General features: G+C 35.1%; 1 protein-coding gene across 1 annotated transcript in view; it reads right to left on the bottom strand.

Moving 5' to 3' along the window:
• Positions 1-22,571, bottom strand: part of FANCI (Fanconi anemia complementation group I) — a 41,920-nt gene continuing 19,349 nt past the window's right edge. The window contains exons 12-25 of the mRNA XM_085953856.1: positions 20,596-20,699; positions 19,876-20,039; positions 19,323-19,535; positions 18,029-18,190; positions 17,703-17,914; positions 16,722-16,913; positions 15,052-15,176; positions 11,831-12,027; positions 10,840-11,010; positions 8,339-8,531; positions 7,118-7,325; positions 3,155-3,365; positions 1,491-1,722; positions 1-764 (exon numbers count right to left, since the gene is read on the bottom strand). Coding sequence (XP_085809982.1) covers positions 658-764; positions 1,491-1,722; positions 3,155-3,365; positions 7,118-7,325; positions 8,339-8,531; positions 10,840-11,010; positions 11,831-12,027; positions 15,052-15,176; positions 16,722-16,913; positions 17,703-17,914; positions 18,029-18,190; positions 19,323-19,535; positions 19,876-20,039; positions 20,596-20,699 — 2,491 coding nt within the window. The 3' untranslated portion in view covers positions 1-657. The remainder of the gene's footprint in view (positions 765-1,490; positions 1,723-3,154; positions 3,366-7,117; positions 7,326-8,338; positions 8,532-10,839; positions 11,011-11,830; positions 12,028-15,051; positions 15,177-16,721; positions 16,914-17,702; positions 17,915-18,028; positions 18,191-19,322; positions 19,536-19,875; positions 20,040-20,595; positions 20,700-22,571) is intronic.

Consider the following 22,571-nt stretch of genomic DNA (forward strand, 5'->3'; position numbering starts at 1 on the left):
ACTTTGTTATTAACAAGTCACAAGATGTAATCCTGACAATATTATGTACAAGTTATAAACGTAAGTATGAACAATGTCCAAACAAGAACTTGGAGGTATAACACAAAAGTAAACTTATTATAATTTGTTGGACCAAATGACTGTGGGACCTTGAGGCATTATTCACCATTGATTTCGACTTCTGTCTATTAAAAATATGAATTATTATTTCTATTACTTTGGAATAACATTAGATTACAAATAGGCACTGGAATTCAATTATAATATCTGTTTGCCCGGTTTGCCGGTTTATTTATATAAAAAAAAAATACAACATGAACATAGTCTATAGTAGGGATGGCGAACCTTTTTACGTGCGTGTGCCTAAATTTCCCAAATATTATTTTTCGACTGTCTGACGTGCTGAGCAGTTTTTCATAGGGAAAAAATGAAAAATATATATTTTTAAGAATTCTGTTAAGTTGGAAAATTACAATCGAGTTCTTGAGATTCTATCTTTCGACGTGTTTCTAGCCTTTTTATATCTTTTATTCTTTGAATAATTTTTCCATGTTCAAAGAAACGTTGGCGTGCTAAAATCATCTCTCGTGCCATACGTTCGCCATCCCTGGTCTATAGTGTATTAACTAGCCTATGCCACGGTATATGTGTAACTAACTAAACACGTCTAGATTTCTTTTTAACAGGTTGTTTATTTTCACCGTCGCTGTCATTGGAATTTGTATCAGATCCGTCTTCCTGAGAGTGTTTCCTGGAACAGTCACCTGTTTAGAAAAATAAACGTGCATTAGTATGTATAATAGTGAGGAGAGAAATATTATTCTTTTTCAAGTGCCACCTCAATCATCAAAGTGATCTCCACCTTTGAGACTCCTGCGCATCAATTCTATACACAAGACTGCTATCAGCCGCTATCGAGGGTAGTTTATCATATTTTTGTATTGAGGTATTATAATTGTTAGAATAAGTTAAAACAGTCAAAACTGTCTATAAAAGTTAGAACAGCCAAGAGAGGTGCTGTTAAAACATAGCACTTATTGTAACAATTACAACTAACTTATTGTAAAAATTATAATACTAATAAAAAAATATGAAAAACCACCATCGATAGCAGTCTTGTGAATAGAATAGATGCACTGATGTTACCAATGACTTTCCGTCGAGAAGTTGTGTTGTTGGCAAAATGAGTTTGTGTTGATGACTGCGGTTTTGTTTCTCTGGATATTTTTAATTGTCATCTACAACCTGCTGCCGTATAAGTGAATGAATGATTAATTAACGTAAGAAATTTTATTTAAATTTCTCATTAGCTGATCTGTCAAATACGGCGGGGCCCTTGTTGTTGCACTTCTACTACTGCAATACATACTCACTTTGTTTCATTACACTACTGTTATTGGGCCGCATGAGCTGTTGTAGTATTAAAAAGGAATAAAGAAAAAATTGCATTAAATCATGATTGTTTGGAATACCAGCAAAGCAATTATTACCATTATTTTCCTGGTCTCCATCGGAACTCTTGGCCTCGTCCAGTTCGGCATTGTCGATGATGTCATCGATGCTGTTCTCCTCTTGCTCACGGCTCCTGTCATTGTCTTCCTCTGCAGGTATCTCGTCATCTGAGTCGGATTTGTTGTTGCTTCTGAGTGCTTCTCTTACTTCTGAAGCCTTTATTCTGAAATCCCTAGTGCTTCCCTTTGATAGATACTGGTCTAGATCGACCTGGAGAGAATAAGAAAATAATATTAAGAAATGGTATCAATCAGCACTTCACAACTGAAAGTTAATTCCTGAATGTTCGATTTTAGTATTACATATTAAAGTTGGTGCATTGTGTGGATGCATCCGATTAAGTCCATACATTGGCATATAGACAATTTATTTTATTATTGGTGTAATTAGAGGTTGTGATTGTCATTTTTTGAGATATTATGAATAATTGAGCATAGTTATATGCAAAGCAGCCATTCCACACCAACCTCAATCAGAGATAGAAGCACTTTTATATAAAGTGTCTTTCTTTAAATCTACAAAGCCTGTGTATACTGTTTATACATTTTGAATGATAGATATTATATATATATATGATTTTGTGTAACTTTCAAAAGATAAAAGCATAAAATCTATGAAATTATGGTGTCTTAGCAGTCCAGGCTGTTTTGTGCAAAACCATTTATTTAGAATGTTCATTCTGGATGCAGCCAACTCTTATTTTTGTAAGAAAAATCTTTATTTTTGCAACTATTTTCATTAAAAAAAACCTTCTAAGTTACTCAAGTATTATGGGAATTTCAAAGTTCTGAAAATAATTCGAAAAACTTGTAAATTATAAATTAATATTTAGCTGCTTGGCACTAATTTTTACATGAAAAATCTATATATTAAATTATTTTGTATATAATAAAATGAAAAACATACCTTACACAATTAGGATTTTAATAATTAGGTACATAATATTATCATATGGTTGCTTTATGCAGATCGAAAAAGGCATATTTTTAAAACACATTTATATGACATTTTTGTATGACAGCAGCTTGGTTGCTTTATGCAGATCTAAAAAGTCATATTCTGCGATTTGTAAAATCTTTAAAACGCATTTATATGAGATTTTTGCATTACAGCAGCTTGGCTGATTTGTGCAGAACGTAAAACAAACGTGTGACATTATGGAAATCACAATAACTCATTTATTTCAAAATTATGGCTTGGCTGCTTTGTGTATAACTACGCTCAATTTTGACTCTCTTTTCTCCAAAATATTTTATCATGAAAATTCGAGGTTCTCGTTTCTTGAGAACTAATCTGTCCAGTACTAAAAATTGTATCTCTATTTATATTCCACAATCCAAAACCAAAAAAACATTTTTAAATTCTCGAATTCTTGATTCTAGAGAATCAAAAGTCAAGAAACCACAACCAATGTGATGTCCTTAACATCCCGCGTCTTAAACCAAAATAAAATGTTCGACATGATTTTTTTTTGCATTTGGATCTCATCAGTCTACCGGGATTTCTCCTAGTATCACGGTGAGCCAATTCGCTTCTGTCGCCTCCTAAGCTGAAGTTTGAGATGGGACACAGCGTGGAATGAATTCTTCATGAATTAGTATGTATTTACATAATAATATATATAATGTTCAAATGTTTAAACCTTTGTCTTCGAGGATAACAGCGTAATCCTCCTGGAGAAATTTTCCATTTCAAAAACAAGGCGAGGGATTTGTTTCGTGTCTCGTAGAATTTTCGCAGACATTAGAGGTCCCATCTCGCTGACTTCACTCCCGGAACTCTCCGCATGGATGATTAACCCATCCACATGATGCGAGAAATACCTCCCGGACAATTTGACAACCGTGTTGAACCTGAAAATATTATATTAGATAATTACACCACATATTCTATTATTTTTACTTATAAATGTATGGATGCTATTATCGGGGGGATGAACATACGTGCTGTTCTTACCTCCGATGTTATAATATCTGTTCTGGAAGTTGTGGATGTGTGCGTGACATGGAGTGTTTCGGGACGTGATGAATAACACACAGAGATGGTATTTTCATGGTTTTATATTGTGTTAATAAATTTAGTATAACAACGGCACAGAGTAATACCCTATCCATGGAATAAGCCGAACCGAATCGTTTATTACCCTCCAAACTTACGCTGTTTCCGTTTACAACCATTTACTAACTAGTCGAGTGTTCATGGAAGTGCTTGCGAAACTGTATACAGACATCGCTTCGTGTTCCGTTATGCTTCACTCAAATCATAGTGTTCGGGGTATGCTCGCATATTTGGATCAAGTATTCATTCTACCAAAATCAGAAGAATATCTTTCTCTATGGTCATTTTTTAACAAGTTTGATGTCTATGGACGCTTAAACGTCAAACAAAAACGACACAGGACATAATTTTTGCATTTTTCCGCGAGATACCTCTAGTAGTAATACAATACCAATATTGAAAATGAAAGATGTTAAAATCGCTACGTCATTTACATACTCATTATTTCTTATATTTATTGATTTATATTACAATATGGCCGGATAATCCAAATGCCGAATAAACGTTATTGAATAAATAAAATCATTATATCATCAACATAATCAAATATAATACTCTTGAGAAGTAAGTACATGATTACTATCGCGGAAGGTAGGTACCTATCTAAACAAATAAAAGTAAATGCTGATGGTGATAGTATACCATGTATTATGCATAGATCGTTTCCAGCACAATTATAATATGAATTGAGTTATTAAAATATATATTTATATTAATTAGATTTTCATTCATCTGCGTCTGATAAATATTTACTAACGAAACTTTTGAATCCGAAAGCATTATCGCTTTTACGAAATTTACGGCGTTGTAGATTAGTTTCATCCACGAAAGCAAAGTTTAGTAATAAAGAAAGCAATCATGATTGAATAAAATGAAGCACCAATTATAGGATCAATTGTAAAATAGATAATACCATTAGACAATAATTCACTGAATCATAATGAAATACGGAAGAAAACAAGTACGTATGACAATTATTATCAACAAACGCGGGCTGTCAGTTGCAATCTGTCAAACATCGACTCTGCTATATTTAGCAATCGGTTCGCTAAACTTATGGTAGAGGGGCATTCTGTGTACGGATTTGGCGAGATGCTTATATACAAAATCTGGATGAACGCAATTATACGTTTTGCACGCCATCTGGCGTAAAGTCGCATTCGAAAATATTGCGTGAACAGGGTATAAATGACTGTCACATTTATATTGCTTGATTTAAGTAGATTGAATTTTGAATTCAGAAAGGATATGCGGGCGAGCGAGGGGGGGAGGTATCGACTACATTGTAGCTAGGCTGGAAGACAACTGTTTGATTATCGTAGCGTTGTTAACCTTTGACAGCTGTAGAGTTATACGAAACCTCTACACTATCTGTGGCTTTAGTCAACCTTTTCTTAGGGATGCTTATAGCAGTATAAAAGTTAAAAGAGATCTTTATTTGGCTACATAGTTTTTAAGATAATCATAGAGAAATCAGGATGATTGAGGTTGTATTCTAAAGTCTGGCTTATTAACCAGTGTGCACAGAAGTTGCGTTGGCCGTTGAAACTAAATATGCACCCCCTCTTTCACAAAGCATTCTATCTACCGCTCCTTGTTCACGATTGTAGTCTTTATCGAAGCTTCGCATAGTCATTATATTGATAATCGATTTAATAATGCTTAAACCTTTGCGATCTCAAGCTAAAAATATCATTACAAATGTTGCCAAGTTTTGTGAAGAAGAAAAGCGACATGGATCACCCTTAATTTCTTTAGACAAGGGCAAATGAACATATCGCAAAAATAACAAGTAAGATGAAACTGTATTACCAACTTCAAAAAAGTTAAGTTAAGTTACCTTTGGGGAAAAAATATTAACTGAGATCAAATAATATATATTGTTATTTTTTAAGAAAATAACTGAATCGTAACTGAAATAAATTCATGCACATTTTCTACAGCAACTACTTTTAGTTATAACTGACATCTGTATCTTTTAATATAAGCATTTGAAAGCATAAACGAATTTAACTGTCAAAAAAATAATGCAATCAAGTTGTGTGAATGGAATAGGATTGTTTAATGATGAACCGGGAATTGTTTGTTTGGACAGAGTAACGGATTCTTTAATTTTTAGTGTAAATACTGGAAGTAGTGACGAGAATGAAACTGATGGCAGTGGAGAAGAGGATGTGGAAGATGATGAAGTTTGTTGTCAATTAGTCTGGAATTAAAAATTTAAATGAAGAGGACATCAAAATTTGAATGATCATCTGTTTGACCATGTCCGATCCTAATAAGATCATATGGGCCTCCACAGAGTGGAGGTTTGTATTAACAGATTTTTGTTTTTACGAGAAATGGATGTTAGCCACTTGCTCAACCTATTAGGTCCATAGTCTGACTCAAATATTGAAAAACTTTATGTGTATTTGTCAGACCCAGGATTCGAACCTGGTATCCACGGCGTCATAAGCTACTCGGCCATCATCGGCATTCATTTACTTGATTTTTATTTTTATCTGTAATGTTAGAGCGGCATGCACAATCTAAGATTTCGATCCTAAGGATAAGTCGCCGAAAAGCATGACTTAACTATAGACAATCCTGAGTATAGAGTTAAGGAATCCTTAACGATAGACTACTTCTGTTATGAACACACCCCCCTCTGTATTACCATTTACCACTGACAGCTGCTGCTGTCAAAATAAATTCGCATGTCTATAAAACAGTCCAAACACTCAAATTCATTTAACAATGTATCTCAATATGGATATTGATAGTGTTAATTTGTTTGGCATGTACTTGCAGAATATTATTTTACTTTTATACGCCAGCCCGCAGAAATACAAGATACCAGATGATAGAATGACACTTGACGCTAGTGTTACCATGTTAAAAAAATATCTTGCAGTGCCTGTGGAATCACGTATAATGACTTATAACGGAAACATTAGAGTATTATAATTAAATATTAATATGTATTTATAGTTATTGCATTTATAAAATGCAGTTGTCATTTTTTTGTCATCGTTTAACAATTATAAAATAATTTACATAAACTATAGGAAAGAAAATTTTTAAATATGGTATTATTTTCAATAAAAATGATCTTAACTAAGGACAATGTTTCTGCATAGTGTTTTCTGCTAAGGAAATTTTAGTTATGACAAATGTTTCTGCATTCCGCTCTTAAATTATCAGTATAATTTAGTGTTAAATTGGTTTTTATATTGTGATAAATAAATAATATATTGATATAAGATATAAGAAGTATTGAAACTAATTTACTAATTATTTTAAAGTTATGTTTAAAGTTTTGTAATCTTAATCTTTTTAAGAAGTATTAGGGAATTTAAAATTTTCAAACTCTGGCAATCTTTTTTTCATTACGTGTTCAAACAGGAAATACATACAGCCCCATGCACCGCGCACATAAGTAAAGCGGTCAGATAATAATTCCTGTATAGGTTGGTATAAAGAAAGGCAGTGATAGGTTGATAATTGAAAGATGTATAAATAATGTTAGAAAGCAAAGACAATAATATATTATATATGTAGTCACCTAGCTGCGAGCAAAGCTTTATCTCCTCTAAGGGTGAAGTGCATGGCGAGAGTGGCGAGGACGGCATAGAAGCGGGTGATCAGACGTAAGGCCGCCGTACAGCACGGGCCGGCCGGGCACTGCACCTTCGCCAGGCGCTTGCATTCACCCGATATCTGGCACAATTCTGTGCACACTGCACGCTCTCGGTTCTTCAAGCACGATTCCGCTGAAAAACACAAGAGTTAGTCACAAAGACATTGAAGGAAATCTTCTTTACTAGACTACTGGACGGAGTTTAAATATATTAAGGTGAAGCTGAACAAAAGGTCTTATGGACTTCTGGTTAAATTAGTCACAATCGTTCACCTCAACCCCCAGATCTCTCCAAGGAGGACGGTATTGCCTACTTTGGGAAGCCATGATTTAGATGAACAAATAATAGTATATAAGTAACCAATTGAATGTCAACAACAGGGTGTCAATCAATATATTAAGTATTACCAATGACATTATTAATGGACAATGCACTCAATACAGTAGCTAGCAATTAAATTCATGCACAGCGACATTCGCACATGTATAGGTAGACGTTACGCAATTTCCATTATGCAATATCACGCATCAGGAATTTATAGCAATATCACCTTTATTGTAATGGCGTTAGAATAGTGTTTCTAGTGTCAATGTTCATTTGACCGAATCCGTTCGAACCGAACCGTTCGACAAACCCGACTAAAAGCATCGGGAATTTATAGCAATATCACCTTTATTGTAATGGCGTTAGAACAGATTCGGTAGACCCGACAAAAAAGTGAGTGTCATTTTTATTCCCAGATGATTTGTCCATATTAATGTCATTGAGTATTACTAACACAGTGAATATTAACTTTTTTATAGTTACCAATTCGACCAAGTATAATGTGTTAAATATAATTCAAAGTTCGATAGGCGCCTTCTTTAACTCATTCACTGCAGACCTGTTAATTACTAATTAATTACCACATTTAAATAACATGCTAATTATATCTAATGGGCAACGCAGTAGTTGCGTTGGATGCACGTAATGAGTTAAACCTATGACACACGGCACTGCAATTTGCAGAAAATTGATGGAAACAGTGGCAGTTCTTGTTTGATTCCTATTGCATCCATTTGGAATCTAGCAAAACCTGCATTGTGACACTGCAATCGATGTCGATTAGCCCTTAGTCGTGAAATTATTTGTATCAGATGACTTACCGGCATGTTGATCACAAGGTTTCCTAAACCTCAGTCCGGTGAATTCAGACCGTAGTCGACCGGCGACCAGGTCAGTAGCCCCTATCCTCGAAGTTAGCTGAGAACAGAGGCAGAGGAAAGCTGCCGGTGCTGATGATGACGATATGCAGGAGAACGGCCCCGAATCGTTGTGGGGAAAGTCCGGTTGGGTGATCTGTAAGAATAATAATTCATTCATCCCTAAAAATGTATGTTCTGAACAGCCAATTGAAAAACTTCCCTTTACAATCACATTCGAAACATCTTTATAGCTTTTTAGAGCTGACAATCAAAAGTGTCCATATCAGAATCTTACATGGGAGTTATTTTATCCAGGTCAATCTATATTCTATGCATACTTAGTATTTTATACTTTTCAGTTTTTCAAAACGTCAAACTAAAATACAAGGGAAGAGCAGTATACATTTTACTACTGCCTGAAGGAAACAACTGCTGAAACATTCAAACATGGCCCTGGGGGGGGGGGGTTGATAGGGTTCTAACCTTGGGGCCCAGCATGGCGGGTCGACTAGATAACTGAGATAAACACACATCTTAAATTTGCTCTAATAGTAAAAAAAGTTGCCTGTGGCGCTATTTTACCTTGGGATTATTACCATTTTAAAATACACGGTTGTACGATGCCATTTTTGGTAGTTATGTTGATAGTCGACAACTCCATAATTCAATGTGTTACAAAATCGCTAAAAATACACTGAATTTTATTTGACCCAAACTTCATTTGGAAAACGACACTGTAGAACGTTAGACTTTAACCTTAGCGATAGGTACAGAGACCTGCCAAAGATCCTGGCCTGGGGGCCATGCATTTAAATGTATCATACCGATGGTGCATCATCGTATTGAAGTAAGATTGTCTTGATTACTTTGAATACTATTGAATGAATTGTTCATCCATCCACCTTAATGTCCTAGGGGCGGCAGGTTATATGAAAGTATGGTGAAGCAAGCAAGTATGGTGAAAAAGTATGGCGAGGCCGGCTGGCAATCAATTTGCGGCAAAATTTCCACGTTAACATCATATTATATGGGTACGTTATAATGACCAAAGTAAATCCTCCGTGATGCCCTGCATTTTTTTTATCGCGTCGCTATTTCTGGTAAGTTGTCGGCTATTGTTGGCCTGCTTCATTCAGTTATATGAGAAAGCCAATATCTTGCCCCTCTTTTTATTTAATACCTCTATGTTAATGTCCATCGGTGGTCAAAAATATATCAAAATTTTCATACCGGACATCAGTCATTTTTAATTAAATTATTTCTTATCCAATCTAACAGGCGTATGCATATAACAGCAAACTGCATTCAAGCTATTTACTGCAAATTTGCATGCATAAACCTAAATGTATCTGACGGATAGTGACGTCACGTCGCCGACGTAATACGCGTCATGCCATGGATAATGTTACCTAATTTTAAATTTAAATTTCCCGAAAATTAATTTAAAATTTTGAAATTGTGAATCGGTGTAAAAATGTGCAAACGGTACCATATAAATTTAATAATTATAAATAAATAATTATCATGAACTATAAATAATTTATTTGTTACAAAATCATATTTATTTTTTACTTCATAATGCACGAAATGATCAAAGTATACCCAGTAAATATTTCCATAATATGGCAATACAGCTTCACGGTTCGTTGTCAATATTATATTTACAAACACCTCCATTGAACCACGATCTCGATCATTTTTACAAGCTTAACATCATTTTTATTTTCATTTTTTAGCATCATCATGAATCCTATTGTGGCACAACGACGACGGGCAGTTAACTTCACGCAAGATGAAAAAGAAATATTAGTTAGCTGTGCCGATAGGGAAACATTGATAATCTCTGATGTATCTTTTTTGCAGTCGCAAGCGTCTCCTCCTTTCTGTTTCACACACATTTTCGCAATAATTTATAAAACCTACGAAGGTTTCAAGCCTCCTACTAAACGTTTGTTGTGATGAAGTCATTGTGTATTAAAGTGACACTGACAGCTCGCGCAGATCGCCGCCATTTTAAGTTTGGTGCGCATTCCTGTGCGCACCTTGTGACGTATGCATTTTTTATAGTTTCCTTAATCGGCCGATAAACGGCTTACTACGTTGAACGCAGTTCAAATGTATAAGAATACGGCAGTAAGACTGAATGACATTACTAACATGATTTATAGATAGCGTCAGGAGTTATTAAAGGAATGAATATGAATATGTAATTAAAAGATAACGATAGAGACCGACAATTATAATTTGAAGTGCGGAGATTTTGAAAACTAGTAGCTCATAATACACTGGCAATGCTCACATTGTGACACAAGCGCCCAGGTCATCTATATTTACATAGTCGGTTTGGTATGGTTGCAATTTGGGAAGAATAGGCAAAATAGCATAAAAGTGTAGAACACATCCCGTAAGTAGCGTCGTGTGAAGCCATAACGGGAAGCATGCATAAAAAAAACATATATTACCGTTTCATCGTTGGGTCCCATAATGTTGAGTAGAGTACCGTTGAGTGCTGTGATAACAGACCACGGACTTGCAGACCTGGCGGACATGTTTAAAATGGGCGTCACTAAGGACGTACCGAGCCAGCGGGATTCCTTACCGCCGGAGCATTGCGTCATCATCCATTCAGTCCACTGTTAATGAAAGAAAAACGAAAATATTATATGTCACCCCTAAAGAGTTTGGACTAAATAGTCGTATGACCTTTTAAGTCGGAAACCCCTAATGAACCGTCTGCCGTATTCATTTGCATAATATATCTGTACCTGTACAGAGCTGAAAGTCTGGAAGTTACTTATTCAATATTTTGCAGGAGAGCCGTTTTAACATAGTTAATCTAATCTAGTTAAAATACTCACTCGCGTTCGGACCATATTGTTGGACTTCTGCACTTTTGCAATTAATCTTAATAATTAGCTTAATCCTTACAGCGCAGATGGCACAGCTGTTGTGTCCTCATTAGGGGGCCATTAGATATAATTAGCATGTTATTTAAATGTAGTAATTAAATGCTCCGCTGAAAAACCGGTGAAGCGGTTAAAGAATAAATGACTTAAATTGGACATACACTTTTTCAGCTCTAAAGTATAATAATTCGACTACCATTGTTTTAGAATACAGTATTTTGAAAAGCATGTGACGTTGGACTCCCAAATTTTCAGCATTAACAGAACGTGAATACACATTTAAATCTGCATACTTACTCAAAAATGTGGCTTCCGCACTTTCAGCTCTAAGGTGAATGGAATGTAACCTATATAGAGTGCACGGCTCACCTCAATATAGGGAAAAAATCATTTTAATAAGTAAAAATGTTAAAATTCCCTCCAATTTTCAAATACCTTCAAATTCAAGTATTTCATAGATATGTTAAAGATTTTGGATTTTTCGCATGTTTCAAAAAAAAGTATGTTTGCTATAATAATCATGCAAACTAATTAATTTTCAACTTACCAATGCACATTCTTTTGTGTTCGACGGCACCAGTTCCAAGACCTTGGCGAAAAGTTTGGCTAAAACTTGAGGCAGCTTTCCTGCTAGCGGATCGGCCGTGTCTTGGGAGCCGGAAGAAGAAGCCAGCAGCTGCACTGAAAGTACTTTTGCCAACGACGACAGTTGTGCGGCCAGACCATCAGAAGCTGGCAAGTCGCCTGCAAAAATATACATTTGGAATAGAGACGAGAAGAGAACTTCCATATAGGGAATTAGCTGAGGCTCTGAAAGCGATATGTACTACTTAATAAAATTGCACTATCTGTCTGTCTTTCTGTTCCCGTTTGTTCTAAGTCTAAACTACTGAACCAATATTGATGAAACTTGCACAGTTTATAGACTACATTGATCATACCAATTAAGTGGAGTTCATATCTCAAGAGGGGAGCATGTAGGGCCAGCATACCAAAAGAAAAAGAATCGATCGTAAAGAATTGAAAGGTTGGTTCTTTCTTCCATGGTGACAAGAAATGAAACCCTTTTTATGAAATATAAATTTGTGTCAAAATTTTCACAATTGTTTACAAGCGGTCACACTTGGATTTAAACATGTATAACATTAAAACAGGGGTTCCCAACCCCGTGCCCGCGGAACGATTCGTATGTGCCCACCACTATTCGACAGAGATGGCATTTTCACGCTTGCCTGACACACGCAGAAAACCCGAAGTGAACGAACGCCACGAACTGAGCCGATGAACGCCGAAGCATGTGACAGTAGTCACGTGCTCGTACCATCCCGATTGCTTCGGCGATCATCGGCTCAGTTCGGGTTTTCGGCGTGTACAAGGAGTGATCTGCAAATAGCATTCCCCGCCTGGAACCGCGTTGTTGTCATTGTGATTGTGATTGCTGCCCCGTTCGGGTCGCGACAGTTAGACATCTTCGTCTGACGAAACACGAATTAGGAGTTTTGATATTCCTTCTATATGGTTCTAAAATGAGTGGACCGAGTAAAAAACAACGAACCTATAATTTTAATACTGACTGGGAGGAATCATATTGTTTCTTTAATGTGAAAAATAAATGCGTCTGTTTGTTGTGTGGTAGTAGTATTGCAGTGCCGAAAAAACATAATGTTGAACGACACTTCATGCCACTTTTGATGTGAATTATCCACTTAAATCTGAAGTAAGAAAGAAAAAAATATATCAACTAAAATCAAGTCTAACTGCACAACAGACTGTTTTCACTAGACATGTGGAAAATTCTAAAAAGACCACCATTGCTTCTTTCAAAATTTCTCACATGCTCGCAAAAATGAAGAAACCTTTCATTGATGGTGAGTTGTTTAAAAAATTATTTTTGACTGGTGCCGATTGTTTGTTTGATGGATTTTCTAACAAACGTGAGATTGTCTCAGCAATACAAGACTTACAGTTGTCAAATAACTCCGTCACAAGAAGAATACATGCAATTTCAACAGACATACAAACTCAGTTAAAGACTGCCTTGGAAATATGTGACTAATTCTCGCTACAATTTGACGAGTCAACAGATATATCAGACACCGCACAGTTAGCAGTTATGGTGAGAATGGTATTTAGTAACTTCACAGTAAAAGAGGATATGTTGCAAATATTACCTATACAAGGACAGAGAAGGGGTGAGGATATTTATAATACATTCAGAACATACGCCAAGTCAATAAATATGCCTTTGCACAAGCTGTCTGCGATAATCACCGATGGGGCACCAACAATGGTAGGTAAAAACAAATGATTTATTGCCCTCTGAAGAAGGATGAATCATTTTCAAACTTTATGTCCTACCACTGTATTATCCACCAGGAAGCTCTGTGTTGTAAAATATTGCCATTTGAACACGTTATGAAAATAGTTACAACAATAATCAATTCTATTCGAGCAGCTCCTTTGTAACACCGACTTTTCAAGGCCCTGTTAGAAGATACTGAAGATAAAAAACATGATCTTATTCTGCATACTGAAGTACGTTGGCTCAGTAAAGGAAAGGTTCTTACAAGATTTGTGAGTTTAATTGAAGAAATAAAAACATTTATAAACGATAAAAAGGAAAATTATGATGAACTAGCTGACTCTCGCTGGCTGATTGGTTTGGGATTTCTCACAGACATCATGGAAAAATTGAATTCTTTAAATTTTGAGTTGCAGGGGAAAGACAAAAACATAGCTGAAATGATAAGCTCTGTAAAGTCATTTAAAGCTAAATTGGATTTGTTGATATCACATCTGCAGATCAATTCTCTTGTGCATTTCCCACATATGAATAAAATGCTAGGTAACAATGAATTAAACGGGTCATTATTTATTAAGCATCTTCAAGTGTTAAAAAAACAATATGAAGAGAGATTTTTGCAGTTTACAGATATCGAGCCAATTGTTTCCTTCTGTATCAATCCTTTTACTTGCCAAATAAATGTAATGGAAATGGCCGCATGTATTGCAGATTTTGTTCAAGGTAAGACAGAAGAACTAGAGTTAGAAATTTTGGAGCTTAAGAATGATATTTTGCTTAAATCCTTAATATCGGAGGACTTTTGGAATACAGTGGACAGAGAAAAGTTCCCATTTTTGAAAAAAGCGGCATATAAAATTGAATCATTTTTCGGTTCGACATATTTATGCGAATCATTGTTTTCAAACATGAACTTAATAAAATCAAGATATAGATCTCGACTCACCGATGAGCATCTTTATGATTGTTTGCTAACAGGATTATCGTCATACTCTCCTAATTATGAGTCACTGGCCAATGATATGCAATGCCAAAGATCACATTGACATATTGATAATCTATTTTTTTATAAAATGTTTTCCTTGTATTTGTGTTTTTTGTTTACTTTGTTTACGTTTTGTAAATACATTTCTCTGTGTGTATGCAATTTGAATAATAGTTTTATTATTTTGAAACATTTTTGTTTATTATTTATTAATAAATTATGAATATAAGAAAATAAATTATGGGAAAATGAGAAGTTATGGAAGGAGTTTGTCGATTAAAAATAGGTGGTGCCCGCCACCCTACCGATATTTTAGAATGTGCTCTAGAGTACAAAAAGGTTGGGAACCCCTGCATTAAAAGGACGTTTTTAACAATCCTCACATTTGACTGGATATTTTGTCTGTTTTATCCAAAGTTGGTTATATTGAGGTTCTACTGTAATGACATATTTGTAAGCATAATATTGTAAGAAGTCTTACAAACGGCTGCAAGAAAGGTGTGCATGTCTTTTTGGTGATTCTCTGTGATGAGTTCCATAAGTTCGTGAAAGCATTCAACCACGAGAAGTCCAGTCTCCAGGTCGAAATCACAGAAGTTGTCATGCCTGGAAAAAGAGAAATGACATAATTTTTTTTTAATGCATCACATCCTTACATATCTTTAGAGCTTTTAGCATATTGTTATCCTATCGGTACCTATTTTGTAAACCTTGTTAATCCTATCATGGTGAAAAATTCGATTTTTATTGAAAACGATTGTCTACATTTGTGTTAAGATTCTTGCACACATAACATGTATAATTATTTCAAAAACTGATCCACGAAATTTCGACGTAAATCCTAACCATATAAATTGAAAAAATTTAAACATTGTAAATACCAGAAATTTATTACCATAGCAATTTCAATATTCCGTTTAAAAAGAAAACACAGTTTTACCAGGAGCACAAAATTAATGGGAACTGGCTTATCCTACTGGGTATGTTATAATAGGCTACGGATCTCGAGTGTGGACAAATTGGGATAAACTTGAACATGCATTAGAGAATATCGACTGCTTTATCTGCAAACCGGTTAACTCCATTTTGTGTATTAATACTATCGACCGAAGGTACTTGATGGAATTTGAATTTAAATTCTAATGGATTCAAGCTCAGTACTATTCCATTTAAATCATTTTTTGCAACCCGGGTTTCGCCTTTCGGTATCTTCAGGCGTCGTGTACACTCACTAAAGGCAAACACACACTGACAACGAACACTCTTAACTTTACTAATTAGGTTTTTTACTGACACTTCGACTATTCATAATTTGTTTATTGTATTTTTTTTTTTGTAACCTCTGACTAGATAGGTAGGTAATGGAGTTTTTACCTACTTTATTGTATTGATTTACTATATAAGGTAGAGTTAAGAGTGTTCGTTGTCAGTGTGTGTTTGCCTTTGGTGAGTGTACACGACGCCTGAAGATGCCGAAAGGCGAAACCCGGGTCGCAAAAAACGACTTAAATGGAATAGTACAGAGCTTGAATCCATTAGAATTTCCATTTTACGTGATTGATATGTTATTTTCAATAGTTACGCTTTTACTATAATAAGCATTAAAATTTGTCACGTAAATAAAATGCGATTTCAATATTTGAACACAGGCGTGTTTTGTTAACTTGGGTTTTATGGCTTGACTGTCATAAAGTATCTTGCTTCAAAACCTTGGTCCATGGCGATGGCTTTTATATTTCTATCTTATTAATATTAATTACTGTGTCCTGTAGTCGTTTTGGATTTATTAAGTTTAAAAGATGGAAAAATGATATGGCTCATCTTCGATAACATTGGATCAAGGGAGCCGATAAAATATCAAGATGGTGGCCACAATGTTTACGCATGCTTTTTATCGTTGGAATAGAGATGAGAATTAGCTGAGGCTTTGAAAGCGATTTATATTTTAGTGGAACAATTTAACCTTGAACATGCGTAGATGTAATTTCTTCTAGTCCGCATCAATTAGGCGATTAGGTTGCTATTTATCGACTGCTATTGCATCGCTTTCTCTCCCTCAGTGCCACTCTAAGTATTATTTTCTGTCAAAACTATTAAACTTCACGGTAACGTGGTATGTTTATAGTACTATATAATTACAAAAATGGTTACCTGGCAATGCATTTCATGTAGAGTAATCGTCCGCACTTATATACTGGTTCGGGGATAGCACTTCTGGCGCCGCGAGAGTGGGCGTCTGAAGTCATGTCCTTGATGATGGTGATTGCAGCGCGGCACACATCTCTGTGCAGTTCACGCTGTTTTCGGAGTGTTTCATGGCTCCCATCATGTTCTTCATAATCACTGAAATTTTGATAAAGTGATTGTAGAAAGTAACCATCTCATATATTGTCGAAAAATAGCAATAAACATACATGTTTCATTGTACAAAGGAATTATGTTAGTTGTATATCTCAATTTGAATATAACATCAAAATGATTTTTTTAAATTAAATGCTTATACGTTATTGAAAAAATACACACTTTGAAAGCACAGGTAGTATATACCTACATCTATACAGGCTATTCTAACATATTATCACTTTATGTATTAAGGCAGTTAATTATCACGAGAAGTTAACTCTGTTAAGTTACTGGGCCTCATGTTGTTGAGGTAAAAAGAAAAAAAAGTATTTGCCAGATATATTGGAGGATTCTAAGATTACAATCAAATATTTGTAACTTCTGGGAATCACTTACAATTAATGACCACGTCTTTACATAGACATTAGTCCATGCGAAGGCGAATTCATCCTAAATATGTATTGGTTTTGAAAATATGTAAACAAATGTCATTGTGTCATAATCTAAAACATCAAAATCAAACAAATTTACATATATTGACCAGTCAACATTTTTTTGGGTGTAAAGAAGGCCTGATGAAGTTGTGATAGTTTGATGGCGTAACTCAGGATCGGCATTCTGGATTGTAGGAGAATAACGGAAGATAGATCAGAATAGCGATGGCGATTGAAATTGTGGTCATTAAGAGGTTAAGTGAGTTGACAAAGAAACATGTACAATTCTAAGGATAACAATCTTGGGTACAGGAAATGCTATATTATAAGAATATTAATGAAATCGTGAACTCACCCATAGAGTAACTCGAACAATCTAGCCACTGTAACCAAGTCGAAAACTGTCTCTGGCATTTTGAAAACGGTTCCTTTATCAATTATTTTTTTTTGCGATTTGCCTTTCGGACTCTTTTGTGACTTAGCCTTTGGACTTTTTTGAGTTTTAGCATTTGGACTCTTCTGCGATGATTTGGTGGTCTTGTCCACCTTCTTTGGTTTTAAATTACTCTGAAAATAAGACAATGACATAGTAAGAATGAAAACATACTTTGTTCTTGTGTTAGAGAGGTTTTTCTAAATTTATGCAACTATTTCAGAGTAATATTCTACATTATTACATACTTTCACGAAGTCCTTAAGTCCCTGACCGGCCTTATGCAAAGCCAATAGAACCGGGGGTGGTGATATGGACTGTAGGGCTTCTATGGCTTGCAGTGCCTGCTGTAAGACCAATCGCCTTGCTGCAGATGTATAATCAGGACCATTTAACGGAATTCCATCATCCTGTAAGAGAGAATTGCATTCATAATTAAAAATGATAAAACCGTAGGAATACTTTCTATACTTATCTGAGTCGTTAGATATGTTGCCTAGAAGAAGTGTTGGCGCTACTGCACTTATAGTGACAATGACACCGCAGTGGATGTGAGGCACATTTCTATATATAGTCCATGGTCTCTAATGCCGACATTGGTTTGACTTGCTTGGCCCCCCTCAAACCTTATGTACAGTGTGGTAGGTATTGTAAATAAATAAGTGTATCAACAAAGGAAAAAACAGTACTGATCAATCGTTGGAAGAAAACCAAGTTCTGTCGGAGCCGAAATATATTAAAGTGATGCTGAAAAAAGGTAACTAAGGCTAATGATTAAATTAGCTACAAGTCACTTTGTATTGCAGACTTATTTATAGGTAGCATCACACATCTCTTTTCTCTGAAATTTACTTGACAATTAAAACAGGGGTAAACCCCTTGCATTAAGCGTTACTAGTGGAAAAAAGTTTTTATATAATGTACCACCATTATTTAGAATATTTAGATCAGGTATGGACAACCTTTTTTGTTTCACGACCAGAATTAGAACGGCAAGTCTGTCATAAGATAAACGTAGTGAGAGTTGCAATTTTTAAGAGAATTTAAACGAAAAATATATATTTATATTATATAGTAAATATAATGAAATTTAACAAGGATTTTATAATTACAGACATACATGGGGGCTCACTTGGGCTCAGATTTTGGAGGGAAATTTTCTTTTGGGGGGAAACTGTTCAAACTGTTGAAAAAAACTCTCAACTTTGATTCTGATTGTAATATAATATGTAGGTAAGTATTCTTTAGCGTAAAAATTTAGTAATAAAGTTTAGGTAAAGCTTTAGTGAAAATTTTATAATTTGAATAGTGTGCCTAAACATAAAAGAAGTTGGGAAGCACTGAAGAACCAAATCTGGCTTGCGGGCTGGATCCATGACTGATTTAGATGAACAATCACAAAAATCGTAAATAAATCATACGAACAACAAAACATCGAAACAAGCCGCCATATTTCAATGCTGTCAAAGCAATATCAAACGGTAAAAAATTCATATAAACCTCTGTACAAACTCTTCAGACTTATCATATTTTAAAACTTACTAATTTAAAATGTATTGGTGTACATCTGGCCATCAGTTCAGCAATGGATATCATCAAGTCGTACAATTTGAGATGTGGACCCCTCAGTCGATCTCTCTGAAGCGATAGTCCGGCGGGGGACGGTCCAAATGTAAGCACCTCCTCGGCGTCCTCATCTTCTTGAGCCTGGTACAGCAGTTGGACAATTGTGAACAGCAGACGGCCGATTGGTTCCTGAAAAATCAATTATTAGCGCTAGCACTTTTCTAATTATATCGCAGTGGCGAAGGGTGGACGTAGGCTGTTAAGATCCAACATAAATAGTGCACACTAAACGTTGGGTTTAATTGAATTTTAAAAACTGACCAGCACCATCTGCAAATAATTATTGCATTCTTAGTTCAATGAAAACAATATAATAAAATAAATATGACTGACAAACCATAGTGTGCACTATTAACTTATGTCAAATCTTAACAGCCTACCTCCACACCTCACCGCTGTTATATTGGAGACATCTGAAAATATTTCGACATCACTGTCAAGTGTTTAAAATGAAATTTTCATTCATTACCTGTAGGTGTGCGTTTCCATCTTTCACCATGACGCAGTTTTCTATGATCAGCGGTGGTAAACCTTCTGGCCCTGGGGCTACATATTTTGAAGACAGTTGCTCCTGCAGGAGATCCAAAGTCAAAGTGAGCAGGGCTGGCCTACCTAATACGGCTCGTGGAAGACCTGGAATGATACATTGAATATTAGTATGGTGCGTGAGATCCAGAGCTCTCTGCAGAATACATGAATGAATTTCGGGGCATTTGAGAATATGAGAATATAAGAAAATGACGGTATTATATATATAGTGGCTCACGATAGCCGATTGGTAACGCGTGTGTTTGAGATCCAGAGCATGGTCCTAATAGGTTGAACAAGTGGCTAACATCCATTTCTCGTAAAATAAAAAACTATTATGAAACCTCACCGTGAAGTGACTCGTAATCATTAGTATGTATCCTCACCATACCTCCACTCGCACTCGCAAATTGTCACAACGTGTAAACCGCCCAACTCTTGTCCAACTAGTGATTAGTGACAAATAAGAATACTAGCAGAAATATGCGTAAATTTAAATTTTTTGTATTCGCCATCGTGCTAACAATACAATTTAGCTGTCAAGTCGTGTAAACTTTACTAAGCATTTTAAGTGGCTTAGTGGCTAGTGCAACTAGCGAGTCCTAATGAAGTCTGCGCAAACAAGCTTTAAAACATTAACGGTTTTGCAATATTATCTTACCTGTATATAGCTCTTCCTTGACGTTAGCGTTTTGATTGAAACACTTTCGTAGAAGTGAAACTATTTCCATACAAACTGCTCCGTCATTCACTTTTGAGCGGATGCTAGAAAAAATAATTTACTATTGTATAATGTCTTCCAAACAGGTATCTAATGCCACCGTGCTAAGGGACATTATTGTAACTCTATTAAAGAAAATTCAGCGACAATGACACATTTTTTTTGGTGATTTGTTTGATGTCTTCTATCGGAGGTTGGCAACCAACTTGCAGTACACATCCCTATTCTGGGCCAGTCGTATCAGATCCCTAACATCTTGGATATTGAGACATTTATGAAGCTTTCTGCCTTTCCCTGCATTGAAATATTGCATATGAAATCCAACTTCTCATTGCAGAAAATATGCCGCTTTTCTGCGTTTGATAGTATCTATAAGTTCTCCCGGTTTATTGGCTCATTGGAAATGTGAGCAGACCAGGATATCTTTATGATACGCTGATACAACCACATCTCGAAAACCATAAGTCCGCTTATTGTCCGTTCCTTTAATGTTCAGGCTTCAACTCCCTATATCAGTAGCATCTGATCGACATTCACCGAGTGCCCAGACCTATGTCTCAATTGCAGAAGAGATGTTTCATAACACAGTGATTTAAAGTTTTTTTTTAATACAAAGTTTTATATGAACTAAAAAAAACACGACCTCGTCAAAAGTAAATACAGTAAAACCTCGTTAGTAAGAACACTGATAATTCGAAATTCGCCGTAATTCGAAATTTTCCCGAAAAAAAAGTCCCTTGCACATTATTTTCATATAAAACCATACCTTTAATTCGAATTTCGTAATTCGAAATGATTTCAGGGTCCGTGGCATATAAAAATATTCAATAAATCGTAATAAAGTACACTATTTCGGGAGTCAGTCATTGAAAATTGTGACAGACTTTCCTTAAAACATCAAAAATTACCTATTTTATGATGGTAATTAAAATAATCCTGACATTTTATGACCCAATTCGGTAGGCACATCTATGATCAGAAACGAAATAAATGAAAATCAAAAATTATTTTTATATTTTCCCCCATACATTTCGTAATTCGTAATTCGAATTTTTTTTCGATTTTCGGTCCCATGGAATTTGTATTAACGAGGTTTTACTGTAAGTAGAGTAATATGGAATCAGGAAAACATATGCATAAATACAAGGCTTTGGTCTGATCATAGAGATATTTTCATTTGGCTATGTATAGTATATATAAAAATCAACCCATAATAATTTGTCTCATTGGACAGGAAGAAAAATCGAATAATAGTAAATATTTTTACGAAGAAAATATAAATTCATAATAATGTGGTTTTGACTGATCCTAAAATCCCGGAATTAAAATAATACTGAAGCCATGATTCTGTCTACGATTGTGATCCGAAATAAATGTTTTATTTTAATAATAGATATCTTAAAACTGGAAATAAAGAAATCATTTGTACTTAGAAATATAACAATATACAAACACGAAGCTACTTTTTTGTGTTACGTTAAACCCCGTTAAAATGAACACGATTAATTCGAAATTTGCCATAAGTCAAAATATTCGCGAAAATTCATGAAATCTATTTATAGCGATTTTGAACAATTTTGCAAAACTGTAACAAAAAAGTTTTACTGTTTTTTGCCATACATTTTGTATTTCATAATTTGCTAATCAAAGAGTAAATAAAAGCCATCCAAGCCATTTTCACTCGTATTTCTTATTTTATTGATCAAATTTGAGTCGGAATTATCTGAAATTATAACAATGTCGTTTAGTTAACACGGCTCAATTTTATATAATAAAATATCGTTATCTATAACGTTATTTTGAAAAATTTTCCTTATTTTCGCATTCCTACCTACCTATTTAGAGCGTTTTTATATGAAGGTTTAAGACTCGCACAAACCAACGCGAATATTCACCAAGTACCCTGTCAAAATATC

Source organism: Rhyacophila brunnea, unplaced genomic scaffold (genome assembly GCF_057557595.1).
Source record: "Rhyacophila brunnea isolate RB1 unplaced genomic scaffold, BYU_Rbru_1.0 scaffold_4, whole genome shotgun sequence".
Lineage (NCBI taxonomy): Eukaryota > Metazoa > Arthropoda > Insecta > Trichoptera > Rhyacophilidae > Rhyacophila > Rhyacophila brunnea.